This window comes from Gallus gallus, chromosome Z (genome assembly GCF_016699485.2).
Source record: "Gallus gallus isolate bGalGal1 chromosome Z, bGalGal1.mat.broiler.GRCg7b, whole genome shotgun sequence".
Taxonomy (NCBI): Eukaryota; Metazoa; Chordata; class Aves; order Galliformes; family Phasianidae; genus Gallus; species Gallus gallus.
In genome coordinates this window covers 61,620,258-61,640,737 of record NC_052572.1, presented here as the reverse complement: position 1 = coordinate 61,640,737, position 20,480 = coordinate 61,620,258, and the positions used below count along the sequence as shown (strand labels likewise).

The following is a 20,480-nucleotide window of genomic DNA, read 5'->3' as shown; positions in this document are numbered from 1 at the left end:
CCCTGGACAAGGGACAGCTCCTCTCCTGTCTCTGGCATGGTGCCCGTTGACCTGCCAGCAGGTCAAAGAAAGCAGACCTCGGAAGTTTGCCTGAAGCACTTTGTATGCAGGCTTGAAGGGAATCATGCCCTTCCTATGCCACTTTGCCTCGGGGAATTGTATGAGGGTTGAAGCTTTGATGTGTGAAGGCTTGGATAGGAAAGGATCCTAAAACCCACCCAAGCCCAAGTGCCTGCCATGGGAGCGCTGCCACCCAGCAGGTCAGGTTGGAACAGGGCCCTGTCCAACCTGGCCTGGAGTGTCTGCAGGGATGGGCACCCACGGCCTCTCTGGGCAGCTGTGCCAGGGCCTCACCACCCTCCGAGTGAGGAATTCCCTCTCACAGTTCCCCTGGCCTCCACTTTTCTCAGGTCAAAACCGCTCCCCCTTGTCCCCTCACCATCAGACCATGGAAAGTCAGTCAGCACACGCACTAGAAATGCTGGCTGTGCTGTCGACCCGCAGACCTTTACTAGACTCTCTGCTGTGACGCCCCGGCACAAGCGCGGTGCGAAAGGCCTGAGGGAGGCCATGCTTGCTCCCTGCTGGTGCAAGCACCCTGCTGATGCAAGCACCCTGCTGATGCAAGCACCGGGCCCAACGCTCTGTGCTGCCCACAGGAGCTGCTGCCCTCTTGTGTGGGTGCCACGCCCTCAGCCCTGTGAGGTGGTGGCCGTGATGTCACAGTGGTGTCAGGGAGCGGCCATTGTGACACGCGGGGCTGGGAGCAGAGCAAAGGCTGCTGGGCTGGGGCCGTGCTCAGTGCGGCCTGGTGAGGCGTGGAGAGAGCAGCGACTCTCTTGTTTCTCGCCATCGATGCCGAACATGTCTGGAAGGAAGAAGGAGGCCCCCAAGTCTGGGAAGCCAGGTGGGAGCACCGTATCCCTGCACGTGGCTCCCTGCTGCCAGGCACAGGGCTGCTTGGGGTCTGCCTGCGGCTGGGAGGAGAGGAAGGGGCGGGCAGGGGCTCCCCAGTGCTGCGGGCAGGCGGGGCCGTTCTGCTCCTTGGGCAGGGGGCACAGCTTCGGCTATGGCTGCTCACTGGGACTGCTGGACCTGCGATGCCCCCTTCCCCTCCACCCCCTCCAGCCCTACCCCTCAGCCGACACAGCAGGCCTGGAGCAGGCCCCGGGGACAGCCCCCAGGGACACCCGGCCCTGCCAGGTGCTCACCGCTGCTCACGGTTGCTCTCTCCTTCCTCTCCAGTGTGCATGCTGTGCCGCAGGGCACGGGTCGACCCGGACATCTGCGGGCAGACATCTGCCGATGGTGGGCTCTGTGCCCACCGCTTCTGCTTGGTGAGTTCCCTCCAGAGCTAGGGCTCCTGCCGGGGATGCTCACTTGCTTTCTGGCTTCACGAGATCCCGCTCTTTTCTCTCCTACAGTTCTTTGCCAACGGCCTTTTGAAATGGAAACGCCCTACGGGGGGAATTTTTGGCTTCCCCCCGGATGCCATCCAGCACACAATCCAGCTGGCAGACCAGAAGGTGAGGACCTGAACAGAACAGGGAGGTTGGTGCTGGCAGAGACTCACACCAGCTTCACCTTGGCCCAGAAAAAGTGATTGCGGCCCTTCCAACCGGCTCCAGGACATAGGCCCACCACAGCAAACGAGCCTTGTCTGCCTGGCCGCTCCGCAGAGTGTGAGGCAGCAGTGCCCACACCCTGTGCCCTGCCCAGAGCAGTGGGGCCGGCCGCGGAGGCCCTGAGCCCATCACTGATGGGGGCTGCTTTGCTCTTTCCAGCGCTGCTTTGTCTGTCGTGGGAAGGGAGCTGCCATCAGCTGCGCAGAGACAGGCTGTGAGCGCAGCTTCCATCTGCCCTGCGCCGAGAAGGGGGAATGCGTCACGCAGTACTTTGGGCAGCACAGGTAAGGGCTGTCAGCAGCAGCCAAGCTGCCGTTCCTCCCTGTTCCTCCCAGGGACGAACATGCAGCCACACCTCCCAGCACCCTGCCACAGCCCAGGCCTGGTGCTCCTTCCTGGTTCTCTGCCCTCCTCACAGCACTTCTCACCTTGCCCACCCCTTCTGTCCTCCTGCCCAGGTCCTTCTGCTGTGAGCATCGCCCTCGGCAGGCAGCGGAGGCAGCTCCATCTCACAACACTCTCTGCGTCATCTGCCTGGAGCCTGTGGGGGACAGCACGTCCTACCACACCATGGTGTGCCCGACGTGCAAACAGGCCTGGTTCCACCGGGGCTGCATCAGGGTAGGAGCCCTCCCCTCGCCCGGTGGGCACGGCCAGTGCTCAGCAGCACCCAGCCTCGCTCACGCTCATGCTGCTTGTGCTTCTCCTGCAGAAACAGGCCATGCATGCTGCCACCATGCTCTTCGTCTGCCCTGTCTGCAGAGGAAAAGCGCGATTCCGTGCCAAAATGGCTAAGCTGGGGATCCAAATTCCAGTCAGGTTAGTGTCCTTCTGCCCGGCTCTGCGGACACTCAGGCGCAGGTGCTGTGCCTGCCCAGGAGCTGCCCTGGCAGGCCGGGTCCCTTGCCACCCTGCGAGCGTTGGTCTCAGCTTCATGGAGAAACTGGGAATGAGCTCAAGGTGGATGAGCAGGGATGCCCTGGATCTGCCTCACGCCTACGGTAGCGGGGGCTCATCACATTCCCCCTCTTCTCTGGCAGACGACCATCTTGGTGGGACGATGAAGCGTACCAGGCGCTGCGAGAAAGGCACAGGCGCTGTGATGTCAGCATCTGCTATTACCGAAGAGGCAGGGAGGAGGCAGAGGAACAGGGGTGAGTGACCTCTGCAGTCCTCTGGGGCTCTGTGTGGGATCTCAGCCTCACCACAGGCTGGGGGAGCAAAGACTGAGCAGCAGAGCCATGCTGGCTGCTCCCTGCCTCACTTCACTTCGTCCTCACAGCCACAACCCATTTGCTTCCCCAGGCTCTGGCAGCTGCTCCTCTGCCGCTCCTGTGCCGCAAATGGCACGCACTGGTACTGCTCCTACTGGTACAGCAGAGGAGGCACCTGGGAGTGCGATACCTGTGCTGGTGAGGCCATTGGTAAGAGGCAAAGAGCTGCGTGCCGCGGGACTGGGGCCAGGCAAGGCCTGGCAATGGGTGCTCAGGGTGGCCTTGCCACAGTCTCTGTGCCCCATGGGGGATGGCAGCCGGTCTTGCCCTGGGGCTGGAGGTTCATCCTGCTGACCTTCCTGTCTCTCCCTACAGCGTCCCGCCGCAACTACGACCTCGGCATCCCCAGCACTTCCAGCCAGATGGCACCGGGGCCATCCCCGGCAGCTGCACCCAGAAAGCATCCCAGGCAGCGGGGGACTGGCCGCACAAGAAGCCGTTCCCCATTGCAAGGTCGGGCCTCAGGCTCCCAGAGTCGGCCCCGAAGATGCCGTGGCACCAGCCGTACAACAGCCCGAGGTGCTCAGAGCAGCACTCGCACCTCGGCCAGACCAGCACCACCGAGGTCCTCGAGGGCTTCCCCTCTGCCTGCACGCAGGAGGCAATCCAGGCAGCGAGGGCGGGCCCACACTCGAAGCCGATCCCCAGTGGGGCGTCGCGCTTCGACTTCCCGCAGCCGGCCCCGAGGAGGCCGTGGGAGCCGGTCCAGGCAGCGGGGACCGGCCCGGGCACCAAGCCGCTCCCGGGCCCAACATCGCAGAAGACGTCCCCGCAGCCGGTCCCAAAGGCGGCGCTGAAGCAGCCACCCTGTTCCATCCCCACGTGACGGTTGTGCTTCCAAGCGGCAAAGAAAATAAACCGTGAAGAGAGTCCACACATATTGGCTTCATTCTTCAGTGGACCAGCCCGGGCACAAAGCCTCTCTCAGGTGCAGCAACAGAGAAGACGTCCCCATAGCCACCAGCATCAGAGAAGACGTCCCCACAGCCAGTCCCAAAGACGGTGCAGAAGCGGCCGTGTCCCATCCCCACGTGATGGCTGTGGTTCCAAGCAGCTAAGAAAATAAACCTTCAACATACTCCACATGTGTTGGCTTCATTCTTCTCTGCTTGTCCTGCGGTGGGCACTGTTAGGGGCTGAGACCGCAGCGTTGTCTTCTCCCCAGCACCTTCCCAGGTGGAGTTATCTTTAGATTTATCTGTGCCTGTGACAGAGGGCTGCGAGCCCACAGGCCCACCAGTCCGAACAAAAGAGGCTACAGAGGGGTGCCAACAGTTTACAGCCCAGTTCAGCCAGCTGCTGTGATATAACGGGGGCAGGGACCCACAGACCCACACCCCGGGAAAGGGGAAAGGAGAAAACTGGGGAAGGGCACGGAGACGGGAGACAGGCCTGACACCAAAACAGTGGCAATGATGTGAGGAGGAAAGACGGTTTCCCAGATCATAGAATCACAGAATCATAGAATCACAAGGTTGGAAGGGACCTGCAAGATCAGCTAGTCCAATCGTCCTCCCATTACCCTTGCTACCACAAGCCACTAAACCATATCTCGTAGCTCCTCATCCAGGATGAGGACAGGAGAACAGACTGAAACAGAAAAGGACACAGCTAAGATGTTAGCAGAAATACAGGAGTGCTGTAGAAACGCTTACTTACTGAGCATCTGTCAGCAGTGTCAGTGATTTTCCCTTGGCCATGTGCCAAACACTTAAAATTTTCTTCATTCCTATACTACTTGCCATGTAAACTGAGGTCATATGCTAGTTTCTATGGCGCTATTCTGTGTTCATTTCACTCCTCTTGCTATCGATCCTTGAAATAATGCTCTAGGTGTGGGTGAGAGGAGTGGGTTACATCCCACTGTTCCAACGGAACAAGTGCAAGACCTCCTCATGAAGCTGCATGCATGAAAGTGAGCCCGTGGGGCCAGATGATATCCATCCTAGGGCTCTGAGAGAGAGGGCTGATGTGGTTGCCGAGCCGCCCTCCATCGTCTTGGACAAACCATGGCTGTTGGGTGAAATCCCCAATGACTGGAAAAAGGGAGACGTTACTCCCATTTTTAAGAAAGGGAGAAAGGATGACTCAGGGAACTACGGGCTGGTGAGCCTCACCTCTGTGCCTGGGAAGATCGTGGAGCAGATCCTCCTGGTTACCATGTTAAGGCACATAGGAGACAAAGAGGTGATCCGAGGCAGCCAGCGTGGCTTCACCAAGGGCAGATCGTGCCTGACCAATCTGGTGGCCTCCTGTGATGGAGTGACGGCAACAGTGAACAGGGGAAGGGTGACGGATGCCATCTTCCTGGACTTCTGCAAAGCCTTTGACATGGTCCCTCACCACATCCTTCTCTCTAAATTGGAGAGGCACGGATTGGAAAGATGGACTGTTCAATGAACTAAGAACTGGTTGGCTGGTCGCAGCCACAGGGTTGCGATTGATGGTTCAATGTCTGGTGGAAGCTGGTCACCGGTCGTCCTTGGGACCGGCGCTCTTCCCCAGTTTTATCAGTGACACAGACGATGGAATCGAGTGCACCCTCAGCAAGTGTGTAGACAACACCAAGCTGAGCAGTGCAATTGATACACCGGAAGGAAGGAAAGGCATCCAGAGGGCCTTGGGCACACTGGAGAAGTGGGTCCACGTGAAGCTCATGAGCTTCAACAAGGCCAGATGCAAGGTGTCGCACTTGGGCCGGGGAAAACCCAGGTATCTCTATAGGCTTGGGGAGGATCTCCTTGAGAGCAGCCCCTGTGGAGAAGGGCTTGGCGGTCCTGCTAGATGAGAAGCTGGACGTGAGCCAGCAGCGTGCGTTTACAGACCAGCCGTCTATCATCTGTGAAAAGTCATGGAGAACAGGAGAGAAGCCTGAAGACTGGAGGATAGCCAACGTCATTTTAATCTTCAGAAAGATCAGCAAGAGGGACTCAGGCAACTATAGGCCAGTCAGTCTCCCATCCATCCCGGGGAAAGTGTTAGAACTACTTATTCTGGATATCATCTTGAAGCAGGCGGAAAAAAAGGAAAAAAAAAAAAATTATCCAGAGTAGTAAGCAGAGATTTGCTAAGAAAAAACAGTGCTTGACTACTGTGGTAGCCTTTGTAGATGTCATGTCATGACTGGCTGGGTAGGTGGCTTAGTCGCCTGGCTTAATGCTGGATCTGATAGACATTTTGAATCGCAGGATCCTGGAATGGCTTGGGTTGGAAGGGACATTAAAGTCCATCAGGTTCCAAACTCCTGCAGTGCGTTGGTTGCCACCCACTAGGTCAGGCTGCTTGGAGCCCTAACCAGTGAGGCCTTGAACATCTCCACAGAGGGAGGCTCTCTAGACGTGGGGGCTCTCCCATCAGCTGGATGAGCAGGGATGCTGCAGTGTGACTCTAGGACTGCAGCCCTGGACAAGGGACAGCTCCTCTCCTGTCTCTGGCATGGTGCCCGTTGACCTGCCAGCAGGTCAAAGAAAGCAGACCTCGGAAGTTTGCCTGAAGCACTTTGTATGCAGGCTTGAAGGGAATCATGCCCTTCCTATGCCACTTTGCCTCGGGGAATTGTATGAGGGTTGAAGCTTTGATGTGTGAAGGCTTGGATAGGAAAGGATCCTAAAACCCACCCAAGCCCAAGTGCCTGCCATGGGAGCGCTGCCACCCAGCAGGTCAGGTTGGAACAGGGCCCTGTCCAACCTGGCCTGGAGTGTCTGCAGGGATGGGCACCCACGGCCTCTCTGGGCAGCTGTGCCAGGGCCTCACCACCCTCCGAGTGAGGAATTCCCTCTCACAGTTCCCCTGGCCTCCACTTTTCTCAGGTCAAAACCGCTCCCCCTTGTCCTCTCACCATCAGACCATGGAAAGTCAGTCAGCACACGCACTAGAAATGCTGGCTGTGCTGTCGACCCGCAGACCTTTACTAGACTCTCTGCTGTGACGCCCCGGCACAAGCGCGGTGCGAAAGGCCTGAGGGAGGCCATGCTTGCTCCCTGCTGGTGCAAGCACCCTGCTGATGCAAGCACCCTGCTGATGCAAGCACCGGGCCCAACGCTCTGTGCTGCCCACAGGAGCTGCTGCCCTCTTGTGTGGGTGCCACGCCCTCAGCCCTGTGAGGTGGTGGCCGTGATGTCACAGTGGTGTCAGGGAGCGGCCATTGTGACACGCGGGGCTGGGAGCAGAGCAAAGGCTGCTGGGCTGGGGCCGTGCTCAGTGCGGCCTGGTGAGGCGTGGAGAGAGCAGCGACTCTCTTGTTTCTCGCCATCGATGCCGAACATGTCTGGAAGGAAGAAGGAGGCCCCCAAGTCTGGGAAGCCAGGTGGGAGCACCGTATCCCTGCACGTGGCTCCCTGCTGCCAGGCACAGGGCTGCTTGGGGTCTGCCTGCGGCTGGGAGGAGAGGAAGGGGCGGGCAGGGGCTCCCCAGTGCTGCGGGCAGGCGGGGCCGTTCTGCTCCTTGGGCAGGGGGCACAGCTTCGGCTATGGCTGCTCACTGGGACTGCTGGACCTGCGATGCCCCCTTCCCCTCCACCCCCTCCAGCCCTACCCCTCAGCCGACACAGCAGGCCTGGAGCAGGCCCCGGGGACAGCCCCCAGGGACACCCGGCCCTGCCAGGTGCTCACCGCTGCTCACGGTTGCTCTCTCCTTCCTCTCCAGTGTGCATGCTGTGCCGCAGGGCACGGGTCGACCCGGACATCTGCGGGCAGACATCTGCCGATGGTGGGCTCTGTGCCCACCGCTTCTGCTTGGTGAGTTCCCTCCAGAGCTAGGGCTCCTGCCGGGGATGCTCACTTGCTTTCTGGCTTCACGAGATCCCGCTCTTTTCTCTCCTACAGTTCTTTGCCAACGGCCTTTTGAAATGGAAACGCCCTACGGGGGGAATTTTTGGCTTCCCCCCGGATGCCATCCAGCACACAATCCAGCTGGCAGACCAGAAGGTGAGGACCTGAACAGAACAGGGAGGTTGGTGCTGGCAGAGACTCACACCAGCTTCACCTTGGCCCAGAAAAAGTGATTGCGGCCCTTCCAACCGGCTCCAGGACATAGGCCCACCACAGCAAACGAGCCTTGTCTGCCTGGCCGCTCTGCAGAGTGTGAGGCAGCAGTGCCCACACCCTGTGCCCTGCCCAGAGCAGTGGGGCCGGCCGCGGAGGCCCTGAGCCCATCACTGATGGGGGCTGCTTTGCTCTTTCCAGCGCTGCTTTGTCTGTCGTGGGAAGGGAGCTGCCATCAGCTGCGCAGAGACAGGCTGTGAGCGCAGCTTCCATCTGCCCTGCGCCGAGAAGGGGGAATGCGTCACGCAGTACTTTGGGCAGCACAGGTAAGGGCTGTCAGCAGCAGCCAAGCTGCCGTTCCTCCCTGTTCCTCCCAGGGACGAACATGCAGCCACACCTCCCAGCACCCTGCCACAGCCCAGGCCTGGTGCTCCTTCCTGGTTCTCTGCCCTCCTCACAGCACTTCTCACCTTGCCCACCCCTTCTGTCCTCCTGCCCAGGTCCTTCTGCTGTGAGCATCGCCCTCGGCAGGCAGCGGAGGCAGCTCCATCCCACAACACTCTCTGCGTCATCTGCCTGGAGCCCGTGGGGGACAGCACGTCCTACCACACCATGGTGTGCCCGACGTGCAAACAGGCCTGGTTCCACCGGGGCTGCATCAGGGTAGGAGCCCTCCCCTCGCCCGGTGGGCACGGCCAGTGCTCAGCAGCACCCAGCCTCGCTCACGCTCATGCTGCTTGTGCTTCTCCTGCAGAAACAGGCCATGCATGCTGCCACCATGCTCTTCGTCTGCCCTGTCTGCAGAGGAAAAGCGCGATTCCGTGCCAAAATGGCTAAGCTGGGGATCCAAATTCCAGTCAGGTTAGTGTCCTTCTGCCCGGCTCTGCGGACACTCAGGCGCAGGTGCTGTGCCTGCCCAGGAGCTGCCCTGGCAGGCCGGGTCCCTTGCCACCCTGCGAGCGTTGGTCTCAGCTTCATGGAGAAACTGGGAATGAGCTCAAGGTGGATGAGCAGGGATGCCCTGGATCTGCCTCACGCCTACGGTAGCGGGGGCTCATCACATTCCCCCTCTTCTCTGGCAGACGACCATCTTGGTGGGACGATGAAGCGTACCAGGCGCTGCGAGAAAGGCACAGGCGCTGTGATGTCAGCATCTGCTATTACCGAAGAGGCAGGGAGGAGGCAGAGGAACAGGGGTGAGTGACCTCTGCAGTCCTCTGGGGCTCTGTGTGGGATCTCAGCCTCACCACAGGCTGGGGGAGCAAAGACTGAGCAGCAGAGCCATGCTGGCTGCTCCCTACCTCACTTCACTTCGTCCTCACAGCCACAACCCATTTGCTTCCCCAGGCTCTGGCAGCTGCTCCTCTGCCGCTCCTGTGCCGCAAATGGCACGCACTGGTACTGCTCCTACTGGTACAGCAGAGGAGGCACCTGGGAGTGCGATACCTGTGCTGGTGAGGCCATTGGTAAGAGGCAAAGAGCTGCGTGCCGCGGGACTGGGGCCAGGCAAGGCCTGGCAATGGGTGCTCAGGGTGGCCTTGCCACAGTCTCTGTGCCCCATGGGGGATGGCAGCCGGTCTTGCCCTGGGGCTGGAGGTTCATCCTGCTGACCTTCCTGTCTCTCCCTACAGCGTCCCGCCGCAACTACGACCTCGGCATCCCCAGCACTTCCAGCCAGATGGCACCGGGGCCATCCCCGGCAGCTGCACCCAGAAAGCATCCCAGGCAGCGGGGGACTGGCCGCACAAGAAGCCGTTCCCCATTGCAAGGTCGGGCCTCAGGCTCCCAGAGTCGGCCCCGAAGATGCCGTGGCACCAGCCGTACAACAGCCCGAGGTGCTCAGAGCAGCACTCGCACCTCGGCCAGACCAGCACCACCGAGGTCCTCGAGGGCTTCCCCTCTGCCTGCACGCAGGAGGCAATCCAGGCAGCGAGGGCGGGCCCACACTCGAAGCCGATCCCCAGTGGGGCGTCGCGCTTCGACTTCCCGCAGCCGGCCCCGAGGAGGCCGTGGGAGCCGGTCCAGGCAGCGGGGACCGGCCCGGGCACCAAGCCGCTCCCGGGCCCAACATCGCAGAAGACGTCCCCGCAGCCGGTCCCAAAGGCGGCGCTGAAGCAGCCACCCTGTTCCATCCCCACGTGACGGTTGTGCTTCCAAGCGGCAAAGAAAATAAACCGTGAAGAGAGTCCACACATATTGGCTTCATTCTTCAGTGGACCAGCCCGGGCACAAAGCCTCTCTCAGGTGCAGCAACAGAGAAGACGTCCCCATAGCCACCAGCATCAGAGAAGACGTCCCCACAGCCAGTCCCAAAGACGGTGCAGAAGCGGCCGTGTCCCATCCCCACGTGATGGCTGTGGTTCCAAGCAGCTAAGAAAATAAACCTTCAACATACTCCACATGTGTTGGCTTCATTCTTCTCTGCTTGTCCTGCGGTGGGCACTGTTAGGGGCTGAGACCGCAGCGTTGTCTTCTCCCCAGCACCTTCCCAGGTGGAGTTATCTTTAGATTTATCTGTGCCTGTGACAGAGGGCTGCGAGCCCACAGGCCCACCAGTCCGAACAAAAGGGGCTACAGAGGGGTGCCAACAGTTTACAGCCCAGTTCAGCCAGCTGCTGTGATATAACGGGGGCAGGGACCCACAGACCCACACCCCGGGAAAGGGGAAAGGAGAAAACTGGGGAAGGGCACGGAGACGGGAGACAGGCCTGAAACCAAAACAGTGGCAATGATGTGAGGAGGAAAGACGGTTTCCCAGATCATAGAATCACAGAATCATAGAATCACAAGGTTGGAAGGGACCTGCAAGATCAGCTAGTCCAATCGTCCTCCCATTACCCTTGCTACCACAAGCCACTAAACCATATCTCGTAGCTCCTCATCCAGGATGAGGACAGGAGAACAGACTGAAACAGGAAAGGACACAGTTTCAATGTTACCAGAAATACAGGAGTGCTGTAGAAATGCTTATTTACTGATTATCTATCAGAAATACCACAGTTAAGAGGTGATTTTCCCTTGGCCAGTGGGGTACGTGTCAAGCAGTTTAAATTTTCTTCGTTCCTATACTACCGGCCATGTAAACTGAGGTCATATTCTAGCAGTCTGTCTGTACAGCAGATGATTACCTCCCTGCACCTGCTTTCCACACTATTTCTAATGCAGGTCAGGATGGCAATGGCCCTCTTGGCCACTTGGGCTCACTGTTGGCTCATGTTCAGCCAAGCATTAGCCAACACCCCCAGGTCCCTTTCCTCTTCACAGTCGTCCAGCCACTCAGCTCCAAGCCTATAGTGCTGCATGGGGTTATTGTGCCTAAAATGCAGAACCCAGCAGGGGGCCTTGTTGAACCTCATCTATTCATCTCAGCCCAGCAATCCAGCATACCTAGATCCCTGAGAAGGGCCTCCCTCCTCTCAGGCAGATCGGCACTACCTCCCAGCTTGGTGTCATCTGCAAACTTACTGAGGGTACACTCAATCCCCTCATCGAGGTCATCAATAAAGATACTAAACAAGATGGGCCCCAGTACCGACCCCTGGGGGACACCACTTGAAACGGGTCACCAGCATGACTTAACTCCCTTATTTACTAGCTGCTGGGCATGGCCCTCTAGCCAGTTCCTTACCCCAAGAAGGGTATACCTGTCCAGGCCACAAGCAACCAGTTTCCCCAGGAGAATACTGCCGGAGACCCTGTCAAAGGCTTTGCTGAAGTCCAGGTAGACTACTTCAACAGCCTTTCCCTCGTCTACCAGTCTGGTCACCCAGTTGAAGAAGGGGATGAGGTTGGTCAAGCACGACCTGCCTTTCACAAACCCGTGCTGGCTGGGCCTGATCCTCTGGACGCCATGCAGGTGCCATGTGATCTCACCCAAGATTATTTGCTCCATAACTTTCCCCGGTATCAAGGTCAAGCTGACAGGCCTTTAGTTCCCCGGATCCTCTTTATGGCCCTTCTTGTAGATGGGAATCACACTGGCAAGCCTCCAGTCCTCTTGGACCTCTCCAGATAACCAGGAGCTCTGGTAGATGTCTGAGAGCAGCTCTGCAATCACACCCGCCAGCTCCCTCAGTACCCGAGGGTGGAGCACGTCCAGTCCCAAGGACTTGTGGCAGTCCTAATGGATGAGGAGCTCTCTAATTGTCATTACCTGAATCACTGAGGGTGTAATCTGTGTAGCAGATGAGGCTGCCCAGGGCCTCATGCAACCTGGTCTCAAATATTTCCAGGGATAGGGCACCCATAGCTTCTCTGGGCAGCTGTGCCAGGGCCTCACGACCATCCGAGTAAAGAATTTCCTGCTGACATCTAATACAAGCTGCTCTCTTTCCATTCTAAATCATTTCCCCTTTTATCCTATCACTACACTCCTTGATAAAGAATCCCTCTTTAAATACTGGAGAAGCTTATAGGGAAAGTGGTTAACAATCACTGTAATCCGTGGAGATCTGTTACTCTGAGAAAATACTGTTGGTGATGGTGGTGAGGGTGGAAGAAAGATTCTCAGAAGCATTAAACTTAACAGCAATCCCAGAACCCATCTGTCCAGGAAGGAATAATTTGGATTTGTGTTCAAATTTGGATTTCTGTTTCTTTCTCAGCTAATTTTTTAAGCTGATATTAAGATCTGAAAAATAAGCCCATCCTACCTGTCATCCAGAAAACAGATTCAAAATTTGTAAGACTGGTCTCTCTTTCAGAGTCCACAACATGTAAGCGTAAGTTTGTGGTTTCTATTATCTAAGAAGTTATTTAATTTGGGATGTCCAAATACTGCATGATATCTGTACATCAGATTCTCAACTATTGTCAGACTAACCACTAGCTTTGTATCCCATAGAATCATAGAATCTTTTAAGTTGGAAGGTACCCTTAAAAGTCATGTAGTCCAGATCCCCTGCAACAATCAGGGACACCAACAGCTGCATTAGGGTGCTCAGAGCTGCTTCTCCTGACTTCATTTGCATTTTGCTGCACAAACCTCTTTATCTGAACATGAGTTCCCATAAAAAGGTGATGGTTAGAAGGAAGTCCCTTCTGATTTTAAAAGCTGTTCATCTACAGAAGACCATTTTCTTTCAAACATGCATATTTTCACTATTTTTCTGGGAGTCATGGCTAAGAAAATTTGAGTAATCTTCACCATTGTCATACTTGCTGTTGTTTTGGCACATCTGATACATTCTGTCTCTGCACAGCTTATAGAAGCACACTGACAGAAAGCTGTAGGTCAGTGTGTGTGTCCCTTATGTTCTCCCATTAAGTCCCTGCCCACTGTGACCAGCACTGCATCTATCATATGACAAAAAGAAATCTGCACCCACATGACATTATTTAACCTATTGCTTTAACAATTTGCAAAAAGAAGCAAACAAACAAAACAGAGCAACTAATCTGCAGCAAAGATAAAGAAGGTTCGAGGCAAAATGTTGAGTTTGCTCTGAGTTCCTGGAAAGCTCATATGTCTGGACATCCGAGACAGCTCAGAGCACGAGATGAGATTGAGATGTGGAGGCTTGTCACCTGCTGTGCTGCTGCAGGTCACCTCCAGCGTGATGTCAGAACTCTGGCTACATCTGATCCTGCTGAAAAACTCAAAGCAAAGACTCTCATCGTGAGCACAGTGATGCTGTTTTCTCAAGCAGGCTAGCGTGACTTAGAAGAGTCTTTAAGAAGTCAGGTTGTTCGCTGAATGAACCACTGACTTGTTTGCTGTTTGCACGTACTTTAGAAACTGCTGATGGTTTCAGACTCCGTCTTTTCCCCAGCAGAAGTGAAATTCATTGATTATGGAGATTTTTAAAAGCATCACTCAAGCAGAAAACTTCAAGATTATGTGTTAAATCAAGTCTTCATGTTGGCCTGTACTGTGCTTTCTTACATTTGTATTTGTTTTCATGCAAGAAGGGGAAGAAGAATGTATTTTCTTTCCATTTTATCTTTCTGGAGAAGGTGCCACAGGCACCTGGGATGCTCTTGCTGTTCTCTAGACAAAGACAAAGGAGCTGGCCTTCACTGAAACCTTGCCTTGTACAGCCAAATACCTTAAACTGTCTTTTATTCTCAGCCACTATCTCTGTTAATGCTTAACACCCTGTCCGTGAATTTAGACTCAATTATTTAAAGTACAGATATTGGCTTGCTATCCCTGCTAGCAATGCCTTTTCTCACTTGGTTTTTTTTCACCTTTACTCTGATCCATACCCATTTAAGTGAAGAGGAAGAGGACTAGGGCTGAAAGGGCACATTTCTCCTGACACTCAATTTCTTACAGTCCACCAGAACCACTGCTGCCAGCTCCTCGCCCATTCCTTATTAAAAGTGAATCTGAAAATACAGTCATGGAGGATGAATGTGAAATGTCATTTAAAAAGAGCAGCACTTTCAAGGCATATTCCTGGAGCAAGGGGATGTCGTAGGCAGGTCAGAAAGATGGGGCCATTTGCTGGAAGCTCCATCTGCTTTGCCAACAATTGTGAAATATTGACTAACCATCCTTCCATTCGAAAAGGCATTTCCACCTTGTTACTCACTTTTGTTTCTACAAAAATGCACATTATTTGTTTCCTCAGTGCACACGTGATGAGCAAGAAACTAGAATAAAATTGGTTTCTATGAACTATCATTTTTTTACGTAGCATAGCAGATAAAGTTATCCTAACAGAAAATCAAGTTTAGTAGCCTACAAAAGATTTATTTTCTATCTCATGTCAGTTTCCTGTTTAAAACATTCATATCTGTCATTTCTAGCTGGTAGGATAATGGCAATGATAGAGCCTTTGCAGGTATGACTTGCTCATGTGGGAGTTCAGAAGTACTAGCTTTCTAGAGGATGACTAAAATCAGGTTTGCTGGGTAGAGTATCAAATAAGCCAAGTGATGAGCATGGTATTTGTGAGGCTGCTGCTGATTTAGGACTAAGAAAACACTGTGTTTCACTGGGTTCAGTCTTCTGTTCACTGGAATTTTACAATATTAGAGTAATAATGAGCATCAAATTAGCGAGTGAAAACTAAGGAGCAACACAGAAGAGGTATCTGAGGAGCAGACAGATAGATATTTCTGAGCATCTTGTCATTAACTGCTGTGCAGTGTGTATGACAGTGGAAAACACTGTCAGCCTGCTCCATTGTTCTTTGATGCTGCACAGAAAATCATAAGGCAAGTTGCAAACTAGTTAAGCATCAAGGCTTGTTTAGTTGCAGTAGAAGCAATATATTCCACCTCAAACATAATGGACATTAAAGGACTATTACATGTTATCTAGGCTTCAGAATTTCTGATTAATATCATATGCATAAAACCACCAGCCCAGGATCTAGGCTACATTTCATTACACATTAAAATCTTATTTCAGTCCTTGTTATTGTACTTTTGCTACTCTGCTTCACATCTTGTTGCTGCTGAATGTTTCTATGCTGTTAGTAGTCCAGAGGAGTCAATGATGGCAAATGTTCCAGAAGTCTTAATGGTCTAACATTAGGAGACTCACAGTTAAATAAATTACCTGTTGAAAGCAAAGAAAATGTGAGGCTTTCAGAATAGTGCTTTTAGAAAATCAACATACTTATTGTGTTTCTTTTGTCTGTTGAGATAATCTTTGGGATTTTTCCTTTTTCTTAGCTAAGACCATACAATACCCTGGAAAGTAGGGTTACAGTCATTGTACTGCATTGCAAACTTCAATTCTAGTGTGCTAAATCATATGGTAGGGCACCAAAAGCTAACTTTTTGTCATAAATATTTGGGGTTGAATAAATCTGCATCTCAAAAGAGAGGAAAATTGTAATTGCCTAAGGAAAGAAGGTTTTGAACTCAAAAGAGCCAAACCTGCAAAGGTATTGGTTCACAGAGCCATAGAGGTTTTGGCTAATGAGCTTTATTTTCACAGTTAGGACAGGGTGACTCTGTTTCACTAGGTGGTTGCAGTCACTAATTTGACAAATGGTAATGGATGATGTCACTCAAAAATCAGGTTTTGTTCGGTATTTTGAGCATTAATTTTGAACATAAATGCTTATTAATATCTTTATACATACTGTCATCCCAACTCTGAAGAACTTGAACCATATTTGACCATGCAACCTACCTGTTAGTTTTCTCTCAATTTTTAGCCTGTTCTGATAGACGGTTAGAGGCTCAAAAAATATTTATTTCATATAAATACTGTAAGAAACTGGCAGCTAGTCACAAAAAGGGACCTGAATCTAGCTGTGACAAAAGCAAGGGGAAGAACTTGGCTGTCCTCTTCTAGCAGCAAGCAGAGGGCAAGGTGGAAAACAGAAGTCCAGATTAGTGCCCCAGTAGGGGCAAAGGCAGTTATAGTTCAGCTTCCTCCTAAGATGCCCCCTAAGAGATAACAGCCAGCTGGTCAATCAGCATGCATGCGCTAACTGATCCATCAGCACGTACACAGTCATGTCATATGGTGTCAAGAACAGCAAGCAGAGAATAGGAGAGGAAAGAGAATGAGCAGCAGAAAAATTAGGGGACATGGCAAATGTCCTCAGAAAATGATCTTAGTTTATGATCTTGTTTATTTACTGCTTAGTTCCATGAACAGCTTCTCTACCTCACCATCACAACATGTCTAGTCTGGAGAGCTTGGTCAGGAATGTGAGAATGAACAGCTAAAGAGAAGCTGCTCTTCAGCCCATGGCCCTGATGTGCTTGCCATTCCTGCTCCTTTCAGTGGCTAGTTATCCATAATATAGTCAGACATATAACAAACGAAAATTCAGCACTCAAAGGGTAGAAGTACATTTTGTCAGGGTTTGGGATTGTTATCCTGAATGGAACATGACAGAAGCCAACAACCACTCTGAAAGACCACATGAATTTGATAGCTGGATGGCTAAATCCACCCTTCAAAATTCATTACTGGCTTTAATCAGATCTACCCAGGCTTCTAAGTTCAGTGACCTTTAAAAAAAGCTCAGGCTTGTTTGCTAAGTAGATTTTCTGCATTTGAAACATAAGTAATTATCATAAAAATTAGAAAGAGTAGAGAAGAGATCTTCCTGAAATTCAGTGGAATATTGCTCTTTTAGTCTTTATATTTCAGCAGTACAAACTGAGGCCAGTAATTCCCATGATTTTGTGCATATACTTTGCTTTGATAGCATTACTTTGCAAAATGTTCAGCACGATTATATTTTTATCATTATTTCTTTTGTGAGTCAATTAGGAATAGTCAACATCTTTAGACGTCTCATTTCCCTCTTCTCCTCTAAGAAACATTCATCTAAGCAAAGATCTCCAATCAGCCTGCATTCACATTTCAGCAAGGTACTTAAGTCTGCTATTTTACTGATGTTTTGATAATTTGTTACGTTGAGCAATGGGCCTAACTCCACTAAAATTGTTGACCCAGGATAGTACAGGAAAAGGCAAAAGGGCAAGAACCTTTTTGTCTTCAGGAGTTAATGGTTGCCCTATGTCTTTAACTTTTAAAGTCTTGCCTTTATATTTAATCAAACACCTTAGTAATATTGTATGTGAAGGAGAAGCTGAAAATACCTAAACTATGCACAGTATATAGTCATTTAATTACTATATTGTGCTTTTATTAGTCTCATTGCTTTCTGATTTAATTAGCTTCTCCCTTTTTCTCGCTGTCTGTCACTGTGATTCACTGAGCATTTTTGTACATCTGTTGTACTGCTTGCAATGAGATGAGGAGAGAAGGGCCAGCAAATGCCAGCAGCTTATATGGGATCATCTAGCATCATAGTGTTTGTACAATGCTCACTGTAAAAAGCGGTGCATAGATGTGATGCTCTGATCCAGGAGTCACTGTGCTTTGGATGGAAACAGAAAAAAGGTCCTAATACCACTAGTATTTTCTTTGAATAATAATGCTTCACTGCCTATTTCACTTGTATTATTGCCTGTTACTCAGACAAATGCACTTAAAATGGGTTATGTATGCTTTACGAGGCAGGTGCCTTATTGATAATATACTTGAGAATAAATTCTCTTAAGCATATATATTTTGTCAGACTAGTTGATTGCTATCAGATATGTGTACAGTGGTATGTAGAATGGAAAAGGCATAGTGAAAGAAAAAGTTAAGGGTTCTTTTCCTCTTTCTTTGAATGTACTGGGAGTAAATAGAATTTTGACGCAGGGACTGCCTTCTTTAATACCTTACAGTTTATCTAGATGGGAACTTGTAAGACACAGTGAAGTAGATTGGTTGGTAGAGAGGCTACTCAATGACTGGTGGAGAAAGGAGCCATCAGATGATCTCCGTTCAGCTGCTGTGTAGGAACTGTTGGGTCACGGCCAGAACCACTGCTTGATCACCTGAGGCAAGGATTGGGTCAGCCATGGGAGCACTGGTGAAGGCAATTCACCTGTGTGACTGGAAGGGGTGGAACCAAGCTTCTAGACCCCATTTAAGGGCTGACTACCACTGGGGAAGTATCCCTTTCTGGAGATCCCTCCCTTGGGGAGTCTTTCATTGCATGCCTGAATCTTTGAGTATGGGTGAGCATTCCTCTGTTTGTTTCTTTACATTTCTCCAAGATATTCTTTCCAACTGTAACACCACAATACTTTTTCTAGCTGTAACAGCTGCAAAACCAAAAGATGCCAAAACTCTCCCTCTTTTCCAAAGACAAGACTGACTGCATCTGTGACAACTGCAATACATTCTCATCTCAACCATTTGGAAAGGTTTCCAGTGCTGGAGAAACATTCAAACTCTCAGGTAGTTTGTTTCAGTACTTCCTCACCTTTAGTATTTGAGTTTAGCTAATGCAAGTCACACTTGCTAAAACATGGAGATACTATTCCTGGACTTTCTTTAGCATCTCTTGTATATCATAGAAACATAGAATCATAGAATTGCTAAGATTGGAAAAGACCCACAGGATCATCCAGTCCAACCATTCACCCTTCACCAATGGTTCTTGCTAAACCGTGTCCCTCAACACAACATCCAAACATCCTCTTTGAACACCACCAGGCTCAGTGACTCCACCACCTCTCTGGGCAGCCCATTCCAGTGCCTAACCACCCTTTCAGAGAAGTAGTATTTCCTAATGTCCAGCCTGAATCTTCCCTGGTGCAGCTTGAAGCCATTCCCTCTAGTCCTATCACTAGTCACCCGAGAGAAGAGGCTGACGCCCCGCTCACTACAACCTCCCTTCAGGTAGTTATAGAGAGCAATAAGGTCTCCCCTGAGCCTCCTCTTTTCTAGACTGAACAATCCCAGCTCCTTCAGCCGCCCCTTATAAGGCCTGTGCTCCAGACCCCTCACCAGCTTTGTTGCCCTCCTCTGGACATGCTCCAGGGCCTCAATGTCTTTCTTACAGTGAGGGGCCCAAAATTGGACACGGTACTCGAGGTGCAGCCTCACCAGTGCTGAGTACAGAGGGACAATTACTTTCCTGTTCCTGCTGACCACACTATTTCTGATACAAGCCAGGATGCCATTGGCCTTCTTGGCCACCTGTGCACACTTCCGGCTCATGTTCAGTCTAGCGTCAATCAACACCCCCAGGTCCATTTCCTCTACACAGTCTTCCAGCCACTCTGCCCCAAGCCTGTAGCATTGCCTGGGGTTATTGTGGCCAAAGTGCAGGACCCTGCATTTGGTCTTGTTGAATCCCATCCCATTGGCTTCAGCCCAGCCATCCAGCCTATCCAGATCCGTCTGTAGGGCCTCGCTACCCTCAGGCAGATCCACACTTCCAGCCAGCTTGGTGTCATCTGCAAACTTACTGAGGGTGCACTCAATGCCCTCATCCAGGTCATCAATAAAGATATTAAACAGGATAGGCCCCATCACCGACCCCTGGGGAATACCACTCGTGACCGGTCGCCAGCTGGATTTAACTCCATTCACCACCACTCTCTGGGCCCAGCCCTCCAGCCAGTTCCTTACCCAGCCAAGAGTGTATCTGTCCAAGCCACGGACTGCCAGCTTCTGCAGGAGAATACTGTGGGAGACAGTGTCAAAGGCTTTGCTGAAGTCTAGGTAGACTACATCAACAGCCTCTCCCTCATCCACCAGATGGGTCACTAGATCGTAGAAGGAGATCAGGTTGGTCAAGCAGGACCTGCCCTTCGTGAACCCATATCTGAAGGCTCTTGCTGTATCTTGAAGACTTAACTGTTCTTTCTTGGGATGAGGTGCACAAGTGGCTGAGGACGATTTAGTCTGCTCTCATGATGAAGGTTTGTCTCCAGCTTTCCACCACCAGAAGTCTACTCCTCTCTCAAAGTCAACATATAGGAGATTATTCAAAAACTAAGCTCGAGGAGTGAAATACAGCAAGGACTGGTAGGCTGAAGAACTATACACATTTTGCTTTCATAACTGGGGTGTCAGAGTACCAACCAAATGCAGGAGCCACAGCAGTTTTTCCCCTTCTGGCAGCAATTATGATTTATTTCCGGTTCAACTGACCAGGGAGCCAATACTGTGCTAAAAGGATAGTGTGCCGGAGCAACATCTCATGTTTCATGAAGGTTATTAAGTTCACACACATTAAGATTACTTGGGAGGGTTTGTATCTGAACATCAAGAGAAGGAGAGAACTAGAAATGGAAAAATCCCTTATGGTCCCCCAGGAAGAGAAGCAATG

General features: G+C 51.9%; 2 protein-coding genes and 1 non-coding gene across 3 annotated transcripts; all 3 read left to right on the top strand.

Annotated features, from left to right (window-relative positions):
• The first annotated feature begins 419 nt into the window (after positions 1-419).
• On the top strand, positions 420-4,065 carry LOC121108335 (PHD finger protein 7-like). The gene is made up of 9 exons (XM_040655963.2): positions 420-907; positions 1,246-1,337; positions 1,425-1,526; positions 1,785-1,909; positions 2,084-2,246; positions 2,338-2,444; positions 2,666-2,779; positions 2,931-3,049; positions 3,215-4,065. The coding sequence occupies exons 1-9, from the start codon at positions 571-573 to the stop codon at positions 3,694-3,696; spliced, it is 1,641 nt and encodes a 546-aa protein (XP_040511897.2). The 5' UTR covers positions 420-570; the 3' UTR covers positions 3,697-4,065.
• A 1,384-nt stretch (positions 4,066-5,449) lies between these two features.
• On the top strand, positions 5,450-10,732 carry LOC101747649 (PHD finger protein 7-like). Its single transcript, XM_025145164.3, has 9 exons — positions 5,450-7,205; positions 7,544-7,635; positions 7,723-7,824; positions 8,083-8,207; positions 8,382-8,544; positions 8,636-8,742; positions 8,964-9,077; positions 9,229-9,347; positions 9,513-10,732. Exons 1-9 carry the CDS (start codon positions 6,536-6,538, stop codon positions 9,992-9,994), a joined length of 1,974 nt encoding a protein of 657 aa, XP_025000932.2. The 5' UTR covers positions 5,450-6,535; the 3' UTR covers positions 9,995-10,732.
• Positions 5,950-6,027, top strand: MIR7479-2 (microRNA 7479-2). The gene has a single exon (NR_105647.1). It is a non-coding gene; the product is annotated as a microRNA 7479-2 (primary transcript).
• Positions 10,733-20,480: the final 9,748 nt, after the last annotated feature.